At 37.8% G+C, this 16,208-nt stretch overlaps 1 protein-coding gene across 4 annotated transcripts in view; it reads left to right on the top strand.

The window, feature by feature from the left end:
- Nucleotides 1-16,208, top strand: part of ABCD3 (ATP binding cassette subfamily D member 3) — a 73,589-nt gene that overhangs the window by 21,336 nt on the left and 36,045 nt on the right. For 2 of the 4 annotated variants that reach the window (XM_040998238.1, XM_040998239.1), the window contains exons 2-4: nt 2,059-2,095; nt 6,482-6,580; nt 10,098-10,186. In XM_040998238.1, coding sequence (XP_040854172.1) covers nt 2,059-2,095; nt 6,482-6,580; nt 10,098-10,186 — 225 coding nt within the window. Of the gene's footprint in view, nt 1-2,058; nt 2,096-2,715; nt 2,719-6,481; nt 6,581-10,097; nt 10,187-16,208 lie in introns of all 4 variants that reach the window. The other 2 variants (XM_040998240.1, XM_040998241.1) reach the window with 2 other exon arrangements.

A 16,208-nucleotide genomic window follows, 5' to 3' on the forward strand; every position in this document is an offset into this window, starting at 1 on the left:
GGGGTAATGTCCCTAGCCAGTACGTGTGCCAGGAGCTTGGGACACTTTGGGTGGGCGGAGCTCCAGACAAACACCACCAGCTGGGCTTAGGAAGGCTGTGCTGGAGAAGCCATGCACTCATGGGTGCAGGGACTGTGGGTTGATTAGGAAAAGGGACAGGGGAATATGTGGGAGGTGGGACTGCTGAGGGATTTTGTTGCAAGTGAGGAATGACTTCTGAGGGACTCCCAATGACAAGGCTACTGTACTTGCAGGTAAGCCAGGGACTGACACCAGGCCAGGCCATTTGGAGGGGAGAGACTGAAGGACCTCTGGGTCAGACTGATGCGTAATCCCACATGGGAGACCTGAGTTGGGCTAGTTATCATGGAAAACTGCTGACTACCACATGTTGGCCCACAGAAAATTTAGGGCTGGGACCCTGCCTGGCAGGGCTAGGTCACAGTATGTGGCAGTGTTAGAATAGGGAACAGGTAATGTTAGGCTAGGCCATGGCTCTAAACAGCATGTGAGAGAACCAGGTCCAGGGGCAGATTCTGTGGGGGATATGTGGGTTTACCCTTGTGGAACTGCAATTTCTACTTGTTAGTTGTTAGGCACAATTAAGTTCTTATGTGCGGCCAATTTCCCACAGCCAAGTTTTCTTTTCACGGGAAGTTTAGCACAAGCCAAATGCCTGACACAGCGAGGTACTCAAGAGGTCCTTTTTTCCAATAGGGTAAGAATGGGAGCTGGTGTGGAGGGGAAGAGAACAAAGGGAAACGTCTCCTGCCTTGGTGGCAGGATGGAGGCTGACAGAACAGGGGAAGGGGCAAGATAGAGAAGGACTGGGGAGAACCAGGTGAGCCTGAGAAGTGTGGGGGGTGTGGAGAATTGGTTGAGAGGGGTTGCAGGCTGACCCCAAGGGATTGGTGACTGAATTGTCACTGGTGATTGCAACAGGTGATTGGTAAGTAGACGGGGATTAAGGGAGATGCCAGGAGAGATTAGGGGTGGGGTTCTCAGGTAAAATGCCATGAGGTTGCATCTCATTGGTGGACAACTGGAATGACATGAATTTTACGAGCTGTGGGAAAGGGGAAGCAGACACAAAATGGCTGAGGCCTTCACGGCTGATGTTTGAGTGACTCCTCACACTGCTGGTTAGTGTAAGAGTTGGGGATAGTAATGGGCTGAGCTAGGCATGGAACCCCTGACACTCATGAGTACGGGGCTTGGGAACAGGCTGGGCAGATTAAGGCTGCAGTATCTGCAGCTGCACCCAAGAATAACGTGTGGGGCTGTCTGGGCTGCAACATCTATCAGCTCATACAAAGACCAGGACGGAGAGGGCGAACTATGGTGGGTATGATATCTGCTGGCACATGTGAAATCAGGTCAGTGGAACTCCTCTCTCAGGATGTGATTCCTGCAGGTGAGCACAAGAACCAAAGCAAGGAGCAGACCAGACCAGGCCATGCCAGGTTGTGGTACCTGCCAGCATATGTGTGGGTCAGGTCTGGGGGTGAGTGGGCCAGCCTGGGCCAGTTCATAGTACTTACTGGCTTATCTGAGAACCAGGATGGGGTGCAGGACTGGCTGGGTTGGGCCACAACACCAGCCAGTTCATGTTTCTGAGCTATTGAACTATTGAAACCACTTGAGCAGAACCCTTAGAGCATACTCCACATAAGGGACCCTGGTATGACCCATCCCTGGGTACTGAGGCCGTTGGTAGGCTGGGTATGGCTTCTCCCCTTCTCTTCCTTCCCCCATATACAGAAAGAAGAAAGAAGAAAATTTGGAACCAATGGTCTCACCCACCTTGTCCTAATCCTTGACCCGCCCCACCCTAATCAACTATGTATACATCATAAATTTTTTTTAAAGTTAACAAAATAGTTAACATTGAGCATTTTCTATAAATAATACAGGACTGTGATAATTTAATGTGTTCTATCTCAGTATGATATGAAGAAAATATAACCCATTTGCAGAATTTAAAATTTTTTGCCATCTTAAAATAATTGTAATGTTGAAAACACTTGACAAAGTTCTTTCTTTTTTTCCCTTCTACAGTAAGAAAAGTGGGAAGCCACCATTACAGAATCATGAGGTAAAATTTTATATCATCTGATTTTTGGGCTTTCATGTATTTATAATGGTATACTTTCAAAAAAGGATAAAAATCACAGAATTTTAGATTTTAATGGAAACTTTAAAATCTCTCTCTAATCCCCTGTATAGTGCAGGAACACTTTTCAAAACAGGAGTCATGAGAGCTGTCTGCTAGCATGTACTTGAATCTTTTCATTCCATGGATTACTGTTCTGTCAGCATTCATAATGTATGTGGGTTCTTGAAAGTCATAGAAAGGCTTGTTAGGAAGATAACTATTGATGGGGGTCAAAACTTATTACACTGAAATAAACTTTTAATCCAGTTTTCTCATGAACGTTTTAAAGCACTGTCATATTAGCCGCCGGCTGTGACGAGATTAATCTTGCCTAGCTCGTCAGCGGTTGATCTTATCATGTTTTGTGGCAAGTTGCAACAGATCTACTCTGTCTTTTGTAATAGACTCTCATAATATTTGAAGATAATTTAATGTTCTTTGTGTATTTCCTTATACTAAATAGCCTTCCTTTCTTCAGATGTTTCTCATATGACATAGTTTCTGATCCTTTTCCTATTTTGTATATATTCCGCACTAGTTTTGTTGTGTAAGGAAGAGAGCAGGTGTGTCCAGATGTGATCTAACATGGAATACATCAATACTCCTATATTCCTTGATATGAATGCCACTTTGCTACTTATTTAGCTGTATCATATGCATTAAGTGATGTTAATGGTAAAGTATGATTTTAAAGTGCCTTTCTGATGAACAGCTTCACTGAAAGATCCCCTACATTTTGTATTCTGCAATTGATTTTGCTTTTTGTCAAATAATAGCTTTATTGGGGCAAGTGTTTGGAACAGTGGTTAAGGTGCCACATAAGGTGCCTGGAACTATACTGGGTTCAGATTCTTGCTCTTTGTCAAAATTTACCTTTTTGCTGATCTGAATCCTGGGAAACATCGAGTGATGGCTTAAGTACTTGGGTCCCTGCCACCCATGTGGGAGACAAGAATTGAGCTTCTGGCTCTTGGCTTCAATCTAGTTTTGTAAGTGTTTGTGGGGTAGTGAGCCAATGGATGGAAAAAATCTGTGTGTTCTGAATAAAGAGAGAAAAAATTTTAAAAGGATTAAATGGTATTACAAAAATATATTTACACCTTTATTGAAGTATAATTTATAATTCTTATACTGTATAATTCATCCACGTAAGTGTATTAATAGTTATTAGGATAGTCACATAGTTATGTTGCTTTCACCATTGTTTAATTTTAACAAATTTCATCATGTCCCCCACAAATCCTATAGCCATTAGCAATTACTTAATACTCTTTAATTTGGCTTCTCTTTTTTCTTCAATGTTATGAAATTATCTTGTGGCCTCCCTTAATCTGTGGATTTTTGTCTGTTTGTTTTGGTTATGGTTTATACCTCTGTGACCATATTCAACTGTAGTGAAATCTGGTTCTTATTTCTCCATTATGGCCACAATAATTTTATTTATTTTTTTTTTTTAAGATTTATTTTATTTTTATTGGAAAGGCGGATATACAGAGAGGAGAGACAGAGAGGAAGATCTTCTGTCCGATGATTCACTCCCCAAGTGAGTGCAACGGCCGATGCTATGCCAGTTCGAAGCCAGGAGCCTCTTCCGGGTCTCCCACGCGGGTGCAGGGTCCCAAAGCTTTGGGCTGTCCTCGACTGCTTTCCCGGGCCACAGGCAGGGAGCTGGAAGGGAAGTGGGGCTGCCGGGATTAGAACCGGCGCCCATATGGGATCCCGGGCGTGCAAGGCGAGGACCTTAACCACTGTGCCATCGTGCTGGGCCTCACAATAATTTTATTAAACACTTTGAAAATCCTTGATTTATTTACTTACTTTCTAAATCTTCCAACAAGAGGAAATGACGGCCTCTCCTGTTTGTGTGACACTGCTCTTGCCTCTGGGTGCAGGCAATTACAACAGTAAGTCCTAACCCTCCTGGAGCAGACGTATATGAAAACACTAGTATATGAAAACTAGCATATACTAGTATATAATATACTAGTATAATATTTCCAGAAAGCAGCAGCTCAGGATAGCTTAGAGCAGTTTATTTAGTGAACTCAGATTGTCTTCTGTTGATTAGTGCCTGGGTCTTCTAAATCCCTCTGCACTAGTGTTTCTTCTATGAATATGCTAGAGATTGACATCAAAATTGTTCTTGAATTCCTATCCCCCCTTTTTTTTTTTGTCAGCCCTTAAAAATGGGATGTGAGGTATGTATGTCCAGTTAGCTGGCTTATCTCCAGCTCTGTGATCTGTCATGCCTAACTCACATCTGAGTAACCATACCTTTGCTTCTTTTGGGTCAACTGAGTATCGACATACCTGCAAATTCTAGGATAGCCAAATTCATTTTATTCATTTTTTATTCCTATTTATTTTTTGTACAATTTTTAGAATAGACTTATTTGCAAGCCATATAGTATTAAAGAGATACTTTTAAAAAAAGATTTATTTATTTTTATTGCAAAGTCAGATATTTATAGAGAGAGGAGAAGGAGAGACAGAAGGAGGATCCACTCCCCAAGTGACCACAAAGGCCGGAGCTGAGCCGATCCAAAATCAGGAGCCCGGAGCTAGCCTGGGTCTCCCATGTGGATGCAGGGTCCCAAGGCTTTGAGCCGCCCTCCACTGCCCTCCCATGCTACAAGCTGGTTACTGGATGGGAAATGGGGCTGCTGGGATTAGAACTGGTGTCCACATGGGATCCTGGTGTGTTCAAGGCAAGGACGTTAGCTGCTAGGCCACCGTGCCGGGCCCAAGGGGATAAAATTAGGTTAAGATAAATGATTGGCAATAAAAAGAATGTATTAGCATTCTTGATTGGCAATAAAAAGAATCCCAGGGCCAGGTACCACACAAACCAGGAATTTTCTTTGTTTATGGAGAAACATCTTTGAGATAAACTTTTAAAAGGTGCTTTCCCCACCATTGATATGGGTGTTTTTTTCCCCACTTTTCCTCCTGCCACTATGGCAGGGGGTAAGGGTCCTTTCTATCTCGTAGCCTCCTCCCATCATTAGGATGGGAGCCTCCTTTTACAGCTTTTCTAATAAATCTTGCTTTAAAACTAAAAAAAAAAAAGTATTATTACACGGATTGCATTTGTAAAATTTACAGTAAGTATATACACAGAATACGTGCAAGCATATACTAAAATAAAATCTGATAGATTGAGTATAAAATTATTAACGATTAATATCTGAGATGTAGGTGTAGGTTTCTTGTTTCTGTTATCAAAATTTAAAGATTTTTTTACAGTAAATATGTTACTTTTTGGGCCAAACAATTAAAAAGTAACTTATTGAATTTTTAAATATAATCATTCTGAATAATTACCTTCTAGTTGACCACAGGCTGTAGATGTGATCCTGATCCCATAAGCTTATAATGGAGCTAAGACATTCCCATTGCCTGACAGTACCACCTTTATGTTTTGTAACACATTACTCACATGTTTGTGCTGATGCTGCCTGTTGTATAAAAGTACAACATGGGAAATTAAGTACAGTGGAACAGCTGAGACTTCAACCACTGCCCACAGGCATGCTAGTATCACAGGGTTTATCCACTGTGCCACTTTAATGGCCCTACATTTCCTTGTATTTGAACGGTAGACCGAATGAGAGAAACATATTTGATCTTCTGGTTTGTTCCCCAGATTCCTCTAACCACCAGAGTTGGACCAGGCCAAAGTCTGGAGACTTTGTGTCACCTTAATGTCCACAGAAGCCTTTCTGATCTTCTTGTCTTTTTCCTCAGGCTCCTGGCTGGTCTCTGTAGTAGTTCATGTATTGGTTTAAAATTATTGCCTGTGTTTCTCCTGCTGAATGCAGACTTTATATAAAGGAGCTCAGTGAACTGGAAATCGGGTACTGAAAATGTTAAGGTGAAGTGATCAGTCTAGGAATGCAAAAGTTTCCTGTAGTTGATACCTGGGAAAACTTGTTCAGGATCTTTCTTTTGAAAGTGCTTTGTTAATCAGGAAGTGGATAATAAATGATGGAAAGGCACTTGACTGTTTCTCAACTGCCTTTGTGTCCTCTCCTATTGCTGTCCACGTTCCCATCGATGGCCCAAGTTGGTATTTTCTTGTCCTCCTGTGAGTGGGCTTTGCCCTTGCTGTTCCCCAGCCACTGTCTCTGCTCACAGTCGTCTCCTGTACATTCATATGGCTCCAGTTTTCAGATGGCATCTTATTTTTCAAAAGCATGTTTGAATAAGAGAAATACATGCAGTATATTGATTGAATTGCAACACAATTTGTTGTTTTTATTTATCTGTTATAGCGCCCTTAAAAGTAACTTTTTCCTATTTTTTTTTTTTTTTTTTTTACTTTAGAAAGAAGGAAGAAAAGAGCGAGCTGTTGTGGACAGGGTGTTTTTATCAAGGCTCTCACGGATTCTGAAAATTATGGTTCCTAGAACATTTTGCAAAGAGGTATGTCTCATGATTATAATATTAACTTTCAACTTTCGAGGTTCTTGAGATCAGAAAAGCAAAAAGAATTTTGGTTATACTCTCAGTCAAGTGGCTCCTACATGGGTAAAGATAACTCCCAAATTTTTGTCTTCAAATCACCATGTGTTGTACAAATACCCTTGTTCGGTGCCGGTTTTTATTTTATTCTGCAGTATGTGAAATACTAAATGACTGCTGGGCAGCTATGCTAAATGACCAAATACTGTTAGTAACTTCTGAGTTTAAGAAGGTAAAGTTTTTCATTATATTTGTATGTTTAAGAAGTCACATTGATAAGGGATATATTAAAACTTGCTTCTTCACATTTGATCAGGTAGGTTTTTAAGTTATTCAAAGTGATCCCTGAAATTAAGAACTTTTGGAAAGTGAGCTAGTTTTAAAATAGCTACTGTTCTTTCCTTTGCTCTGTTTTCAAGATTGTTATGACTTGACAAAGATTTTTAATGCTTATTAGAACAATGATGTGTTCTTTTGTAGTCACTTCAACATTCTCTTTTATATTGCCAGAGTTTTTTTTTTGGTTTTGACTCCTCCTCCCCTTGCCTCTCCTTTTTGTCTCTTCAGATCTGGTCATTTTTATTTTTTTCCTAACTGGATATTATATAGTTAGTCTTACTTCCAAGCTCTGCTTTTGGTCTTTAAACCTAAAACCTGATGGTAGCAAGAAAAGGATAAGATGCACAGCTGCAGGCGGTTCCTGAGAGAACATCCTTTCCTCTGTCACGCCAGACTTGCTCTGCTTATTGTCACTCAAAATCCTATCCTGTTGACTGTGTGTTAGAGAAACTCTAAAAAAAATAATAAAACAACATTTTTTTTTTCTAACTAGATGGACGTAATGCATGCTCCTCGAAGTGGAGTTTAAAATGCAGATAGATATTTTTCTGTTCTTAGGGCCTATTGATCTCTTACTCATTTTGGAGTGTGCTCTTGTTTGTGAGCATGTGTTTTGATCAAAATGGGATCACTCTGACACTTGAAATCTATTCCCTTTCATGTCTTAAATACTCTTCCCCAGTATCCTAATTTCAATAGATTTAGTTTCTGCTTTTCCATTCCTGTTGTTTTCACTGTATCTTAGCTGGATAATTGTGATCTCCAATCTTTTTGCTTTCTATTTGCTAATTCTCTAAACTAATTAAAAGTAGTTGGCATCTTCTTGTAGGGTGAGACACAAACTGACTTTGCTCTTTTTTTTTCTAGTACTGTTTGTTTAGTAGATTGTTTACTGTTTTGTCATTGAAGTTTATGCTATCACATACAGTATTGTGTCTGAAAACTTGTCCCTTTTCCCAACAAAAACCGGTATGTTGAAAAACAGTGGAACGATTCTTATCTTCCTTGTGAAGGTTCCTTGAGACTCTTCAGGCATAATTATTGTCTTTTTAATTTCTAAAATCTCTCTTTGAAGAAACCTGGTTGAAAATACAAACTTCTCTGGAAAGATACAGTTATGATCCAATCACTTAGAACTTAATTTTGATATTAAAGTTATAGAAATTCACTGTGAGTGAAGTGAATGTGAAACATTGACTAGTTCCCTGGGAATTTAGTTCAAGGAGCAATTTAGTCATAGAAGCAATAGAAAACAGGAGGGGTAGACTGAGTAACTAAATGGTATGGGAAATAGAGAAATGAAAATAAAATCTAAGCTAATATGGAACTTTGTACGTATCATAAGCTGAAGGACTGCCTGAATCTTTACAGTACTTGAGTTGCTGATGCATGTAAGGCATTTTAGAACTGTCAACATGGAAAGTTTGTTAGATTTTGCTGAAGTGGGACAAATAAAGTTGGTACTTGTTTAAGTGGAAAATTAAGCCAAAAGTATAAAAATAATGAACAATAAAGTTTCTGTGTCTAATATTATCTTTTATAATGCAGTGATTTATTTAGGATTGTGACAGTATCTGAATTAAAAGTTGGCATTGCTAGATAGCATATATTGGAGTGAACTTTTTTCTATTGCCAGCTGAATACCTAACCCCAGGGTGGTGGAGTTAGGCAAGAAGGCAAGCCTTGGGCTGAGGGACAGGTGTGACTGCTCAGCTGCCTAGGCTCTTTGACATTGTCTTAGGCCTTTTCATTTAGGGCCCCTTCTGTCTTTCACTTGAAGAATTATATTTCTAGTAGTTTCACTTTTTTTTTTTAAGATTCATTTATTTTTATTGAAAAGGCAAATATACAGAGGAGGAGAAACAGAGATCTGTCTGCTGATTTGCTCCCCAAGTGGCCACAACGGCCAGAGCTGAGCTGATCTGAAGCCAGGAACCCAGAGCCTCCTTTGGGTCTCCCTCACAGTTGCAGGGTCCCAAGGCATTGGATTGTCCTCTACTGCTTTCCCAGGCCACTGGGGCTGCCGGGACACGAACTGCGCCCATATAGGATTCCAGCGCATGCAAGGAGTGGACTTTAGCCACTAGACTACCAGGCCAGGCCCAGTTTTTCTATTTCTTTTTCTTTTAAATGGTGTAAGAAATAGATGCTGTTACCTTTCATTCAGTAACTTTGAAACTGCCTGTATTAGCCAGTAAATGTTCCCCCTCACCCAGGCTTTAGTTTCTGTGTTACTGTCATTCTTCCTGTTCATGTTTAAGGTTGTCTTAGAGTGTGTGTGTTTGTCTTGGAAGGAGAAAGGACGCAGCAGGTTTTGCAAATACTCAGGTACCTGATTTGATCACCCCACATTTCTGCTGTCCCTTTCATAGTTCATTTTGCACAGTAGTGTTTCAGTAACACTCTGTAGACATCACTTCAACTATTTTGCTCTTCCTAGAAGGTTGAAATAAGTTTATATTGTCTAAGCTCTGCTGGATATTCAGCCCTGTAATATTGAGGATTTTAAAGCATTTTTCCCCTCCAAGTCCTTCACTGTTTTTGTTTATGAGTAATCTTTTTATTTGATTTATGAAATATTTCTAATGCCATAGCCATATTTTATTCTGAACCTCATTTTTCATATAAAGTTAAACAAATGTGTTTACCTAAGTTTGTCTATTTCCTTTTAAAGTGAGTGAATCTTGTTTTGGTAACCAAACTGAACATCAAAACACTCTTTAAGACTCTTCTAATGAATTACCCAGATTTATTCTACCTATGTAAAACTGTAATCTTCAGTGGGTAAATACTTGCTGTTGTTTTTCTTTGCTTGTGTTACACGTTAATGCACCATGGTTGAGGTGATCAGAGTTGTTCTCCTTGCTTCTGCTGTTGACTAGTAGTGAGGGGGGAGTCTTGTGACTTCCTAGGCCTCACATTCTGGACAACAAAGATTAAATGATATGTAAGGCCTTTTCCATTTATATTATGGTTTAAAGCTCCATTATAACTATATTTAAATGTTATCTGTGAGTAGAATGTGAACAAATGGCATTAAAGCTAGAGTAAAATTCTAAATTTGGAAATAAAAAATGTTTGCTCAGTTAGTGTGCCTTTTAATTTTCTAAAGTGCATTTATTTACCTGGTTTATTTTAGACAGGTTATTTGATACTTATTGCTGTTATGCTGGTGTCTCGAACCTATTGTGATGTTTGGATGATTCAAAATGGGACACTGATCGAAAGGTAATTGTCTGTTCACGTATGTTTGCAATACTGATTTGTCTCATTTAAGCACTATCTTTGTAAGCAAGAAACAGTTTGCAAATTAGGTAAAAGTATTTAATTCAAGTCATGCGCTTGTTCATTTGCTTTCTGTGTGCCAGATACGGTGTGATAGAGGTCATAGCATCATGTATCAGTGAAGTGGGGAATCTGCTATACCGAGCCTTGCTGAGCTAACAGCTTGTAGACTGGGAGAGACCAGTAAAGCAGAAAATCTAACTGTAATTCTATAATTGGGGTTTTAAAACTACCAAGTTGGATATATAAAATTAATGAGATAATTTTGTGGAAAAAACACCCAAAGTATTTCAGGGAGTCACCTTGAGCATACTTATTACAAAGAGAGATAATTCTTAGACATTTGCTTTTGGTTTGTATTTTCTGTATTTAAACATTGTTTTTCTGCATATTATATTATTAGTCACTATGATGATTAATTCAGAATAAATTGCTTTGAATTAAAAATTTTTGAAAATGTGTATTGGGATATCTTTGGTTATTATAACTATTTACCATTTATCTAGTAATAAAGAATTTATTCTTCATGATGCCAATTTAAATATCAGTGTAAGCAATTTTTCCTATAATGAAATGTTTTTTGATATGTAGTATTTTGTCAGAAAACTTTAAAATACTGAGTCTAAGATAATTTTTGAGTGACAGTACTTGAAAGTTTTATATGCCGCTAAATTTTGAAATAGAGGTTTTTTTTCTCTTAGATCCTTGATTTGCTTCTAAGAGAATTTATAGGAAGAGGAAGAATGGTTTATGCCCAAATTTCCAGACTCATTTCTCTAGTAGAATAAAGAAGTTTATCTGTATAGCATTAAAAAGTTATACACCTAATGTTGAATATGGGTGAATTTTATAGGCTGTTAGACTCAGCGCGTCTTCCTGAATCCTGTGATAGCCTCATGGTTTTATTTGACATATAGTATTATCAGAACACAACTTAAAAAGTAATACATGAATATAGCTTATTGTCAAACAGTCCTCCTACAAATTATAAAACATCACTGCTTCCACTCACACTGTCATTACGTGGAGTCAGTTGGTGTCTGTGGTCTCTGTTTCCTCATGTATGTTTGCATTTCAGGGTAACCCACTGGTTTTACTGTGTCCCGATGTCTTCAGTGTTAGTGTGTGCGCATTTCTTGCTTTGGGTGGGGAGAATCGGCTCTTTTACCCTCACACCATGCTCCTAAATTTATATTTTTGTTAACTATGAATTTTTGTCCATGATTTTGGCTATCATTTTCAGCTGAGCTGTGTGGCTTACTTTTAGGTAGCTCCTTTTTTTAATAAAGCTTTTTGTTCTTCCTGGCATTAGTTACAGATTTTTGGTAATGTGCTGTAATTCAGCTCAAGTTTTTGAGAGTACTGTACATCTTTCTAATGTTGTGATGTGGTCAGACTTGCCAGGTGATCTGTCTTTCTCAGCAATTTCACCTTCATTCCCTTGTATCTTGTAGTTTCCCATATTTCTGCTCTAATCAGGGCCTACTGGATAACAGATTTCAAGTGTTTTGTCATTAATTGAGGAATTTGTTTCATCTTTTCTCGAATTTTCTGAATCTTTTTTTCCCTCTTTCATATTTTACTTACTCATGTTTGCAAATGCAGTCTTTTTCTGAAAAGATGCTAGAGAAATTTCTGACATCTTATAGACATAAAATGTCTTATTCTGCTCTCACATTTGGTTGATAATTTAGCAGTGTTTATGCATTTCTGGTTAGAAGACTCTCTTCCTCACAGTTTTGAAGGTATCACTGTAGTGTTTGTGCTCCCAGCCATGGTTGCAGATGTTTGAGATCACTGGGAAAGTTTTAGGACCTGGATCCGCTCCTGCAGATTCAACTTGAATTCCAAACTTTCATTCCATTTTTCTTATTTTTTTTTTGTTTGTTTGTCTGTGATGTATAAGTGGTGTATGAAAGTTTCAGTGCACATTCTAATGTAATTTTTTTTCTCATTTTAATCTTAGTAAATGCAACTTTTTAAAAAAAATTATTTTATTTTATTGGAAAGGCAGATTTACAGATGAGTACAGAATGAATACAGAGGAATCAGAGGGAAAGATCTCCGTCTGATGGTTCTCTTCCTAGATAGCCACAAATGCTAGAGCTGAGCCTGGAAATGCTAGAGCTGAACCTGTCTGAAGCCAGAAGCTTCTTATTGTTGTCCTACGCGGGTGCAGGGTCCTAAGGCTTTGGGCCATCCTTGACTGCTTTCCCAGGCCACAAGCCGGGAGCTGGATGTGAAGTGGCATATGGGATCCCGGCGCATTCAAGGCGAGGACTTTAGCCACTAGGCCATGCTGCCTGGCCCCAAGGCTGTTGGTTCTTAAAAGAACAATTGTTTTTGTTCTTTCTGCATTGTTTGTTTTCTTCATGATCCTTTTTTTTTTTTTTAAATTTTTAATGATTATGATGTGTGTTGTTTGTGTAGACTGTATTCAAGCAATCTGTGACTCTCAGATGTTAGTGCATGTTTAAAAATGAAGGTCTTAAAAATGGAGAGCAAGATTTGAGGACTTGCTGCTTATATAGTTTCCACTGAAGGACATCTGTCAGGGGAGTTGGGCCTTGTGAGTATTTGTTCCTACTGGGGAACATCAGCACAGCTCAAGAAGTTAAACGTGGAATATTTGTTCATTCGTGGTAGTCCATTGGCTTAGTAGGGACAGTTTTTATTGCCAAGTTCTGTTTTGTTTTTTTAAAGATTTATTTATTTTTATTGCGAAGTCACATTTGCAGAGAGGAGAGACAGACAGATCTGCTGATTCACTCCCCAAGTGGCTGCAACAGCTGGAGCTCAGCCAGTCTGAAATTAGGAGGCAGAGCTTCTCTGCATCTCGCGTGGGTCCCAAGGCCTTGAGCTACCCTTGACTGCTTTTCCAAGCCACAAGCAGGGAGCTGCATGGGAAGTAGAGCAGCCAGGACATGAAGTGGCGCCCATGTGGGATCCTAGCACGTGCAAGGCGAAGATTTAGCTTATCATGCTGGACCCCGCCAAGTTCTGTTTTTATGAATAGCGTGCACAAGTAAATTCAGTCTTTTTTATACAGACACATTTATACCCTTTTACATTACTATAAAATCATATCTTTTTTTTTGTTAACTATTTATGGCTTTAAATATTGCATCGATAAAATATAGATTCCTCTACTACAGTATTGCTAAGTGTTTTGATATGTTTACCATAATTATATTATTAGATTTTGTCATCTGTTAATCACATTACATATAAACTGTATAGTTACAGTTTAGAAGAGAAAATTGATTTACTTTAAAAGTTTTTTTTTTTGCTTTTAGTCATGCTTTGTGTTTTTATACTTTTGTAATCTAGAACAATAATATTAGATTTTTCTTAAAAATCTATTTATTTGTTTGAAAGAATAACAGAGAGGGAGAGACAGAGATTCTCCAACTGCTGGTTCATTCCCCAGATGCCTGCAATGGCCAGGACTGGACTAAGCTGAGGCTGGGGGTCTGGAGCTTCTTCTGGGTTTCCCATGTTGCTGACAGGTGTCCAAATAATTGCGCCAGCTTCTGCCACTTTTCCTAGGCCATTAGGAGGGGGATGGATCATAAATGGAGTAACCAGGATGTGACTTCGCATCCATATGCTGGCATTGCAGGTGGTTGCTTTACCCATTGTGCCACAATGATGACCCCTAATATTAAGTTTTCTAAACTAGAAATTTCCAAGTTAAATCAGATAGGTGTTACGTTTTATTTTCTTAAAGGCTTAGCCTAGAAATAATGCATAATCAAGGATATTTGTCACATCAATTTAATTGGTAATAATGGACATGAGGAAAGTTTTTACAAACTATGAGTCAGCTTTTAATGCTACTTGATGAATGAGCCTATTGGGTACAGGTTTAAAATGTAATTATGAGATTAAATGCTTTCAATGTTTTGTTGAAATTTCTATGATAGTCTTTGAGATATTAGTTCAGTACATTTTAAATTTACAGAGAAGTTACAAGAATATCGCCAGGAACTTCCTGATACTGTTAAGCACATACACTGATTATAAAACAGCCATTTTAAAGTAATCAACATTCTCCTAGGTAAACACTTTTGAGCTCCTGCTGCCTGATTTAATATTTGGTCGAACATTAATATTCAATAAATTTTGATCAAATTAAAAGTTTAAAAATATTGTGAGGTTATTTGAAAAGTTAACAAACTTCTCTGGTTCACTGTTGAAGTTATATTGCAATTTGACTTATTATCTTTTCCTTTTTTGCCTCTTAAGGCAGATCTAGATGCATGTATTTCTGCTAAGAAGATTCATTTTTGCTAAAGGCTTCAAGAGACCTGCTATAGGCTTTAATGTACTTCACTTTAATATCCTTTTCATATTTTAGGGTTGTTAGTATTAGCGAATGACTTTGGAGTATTGGTAAATTTGAATTAAAATTATATATTTATTTAAGGTAGAGATTGTAGTAATTCCATGATATGAAAGATAATCCTTCATAATCTATTATTGGTTTAAATAAAAAAATATGGGTAGCCCATTTGGCTGCCCATAACATTTTAAAATACACAGATCATCTTCGGGGAAGATTTTACATGTTTGGGAACTAGTCATTAGGACTACTGTAAAGTTATTTTTTTATTAATAATTGTTATTGTTCTTTTGCAGTGGAATAATAAGCAGAAATAAGGCTTTATTCCAGAAACCTTTTTTTAAATTTATAGCTGCTACTCCAATGGTAAACCATTGTTGAATGATGGCATGTCCTTTACCAACATGTTGTGATTTTGTGTGTTTCACAGCTTGGGCAACACTAAAACACTCTGGTTTGATGTATAATTGTATAATTTGGTTCAAACGATTTAACTTACACCTCAAGTTTTTGTACTGTCTTCATTGCTTAATGTGTCTATATTACTGCTATAAACAACATTTTTGTTTGATTTTATTTTTGCTTTCTTTCAGTTGAAAAAAATTTTGAACTTTTTTTTGGCTTTTTTAGGGATTACATCAAAATTCGACTTAATTTTTCCATTACCCAAAGTAATACTAAAGTATGTGTTATAGAATAGTAGGTTTAATATAGGTTTAATCGTAGATTTAATATGTTATATGCTGTATCCATTAGGAAGTCACAGTGCATTTATATTACTGTAAAAGCTTTGAGCAGGTTTTTGCTAAAGACACTGGTTAGCATTAACTCATGGTTTCCCAATTTTATTTACTTATTCCTGTATAAAAAGGAAATTACATCTCTCATATACCTATACTAGTCACTTGTTAATGAGGAGATCGATTTGGATAATTTAGTTCAGAGTTTCTCAAAATGTATTTAATTATATTTGGGAATATTAAGAAATATTATTTGAAAAAAGAGTTCTGTGATTTAAGTAAATTACATTCCTTCTGTAAACGATAGACCTATCGTATGCCGTGAGATCCTTTACCCGTTGGCTTCCAAGTGTTACCTTATTTTACATTTCTAATGTGTATTTCAGAAATAGGAACTATGTAAAACCTTCTGATGTAGTTGAAGGTTGATCGAGGGCTGAAGCTCTGCCCACCCCTGAGGCTCCGGGGGACCAAGCTGAGCTGCGCTGTCTCTGATGATGCAGCCCTAAGAAGGTGGAGCTTCACTGTTACCACTGTTAGCAGCAGTTCTTGTTTCTGGCTGCTTTTGCTCTTCAGTGGCACAATTGTAATAGTTACAATGTAGAGCTTGCAACCTCAAAGCCTAAAATAATTATTTTAGAACCTTTATTTTAGAAAGTTGTTGATCTCTCCCTGGTTAATCTATCTAATGTGAATCAGAATGTTAAAATACTTAAGAGCAAGCAATTGCTGCTTTATTTTACCTGTAGTCACCAGTTCCTGGGATTTTTATTTCTGTCTCTTAAATGTTTTTAAATGTCAACATTTTTGGAAGTCAGCATAACTTTTGTAAGAAAATGTTCCTTCACGTATTTTTTTTCTTAGTGACTCTTAAGTTTCC

This window comes from Ochotona curzoniae, unplaced genomic scaffold (genome assembly GCF_017591425.1).
Source record: "Ochotona curzoniae isolate NIBS_2020 unplaced genomic scaffold, NIBS_Ocur_1.0 scaffold_1037, whole genome shotgun sequence".
Taxonomy (NCBI): Eukaryota; Metazoa; Chordata; class Mammalia; order Lagomorpha; family Ochotonidae; genus Ochotona; species Ochotona curzoniae.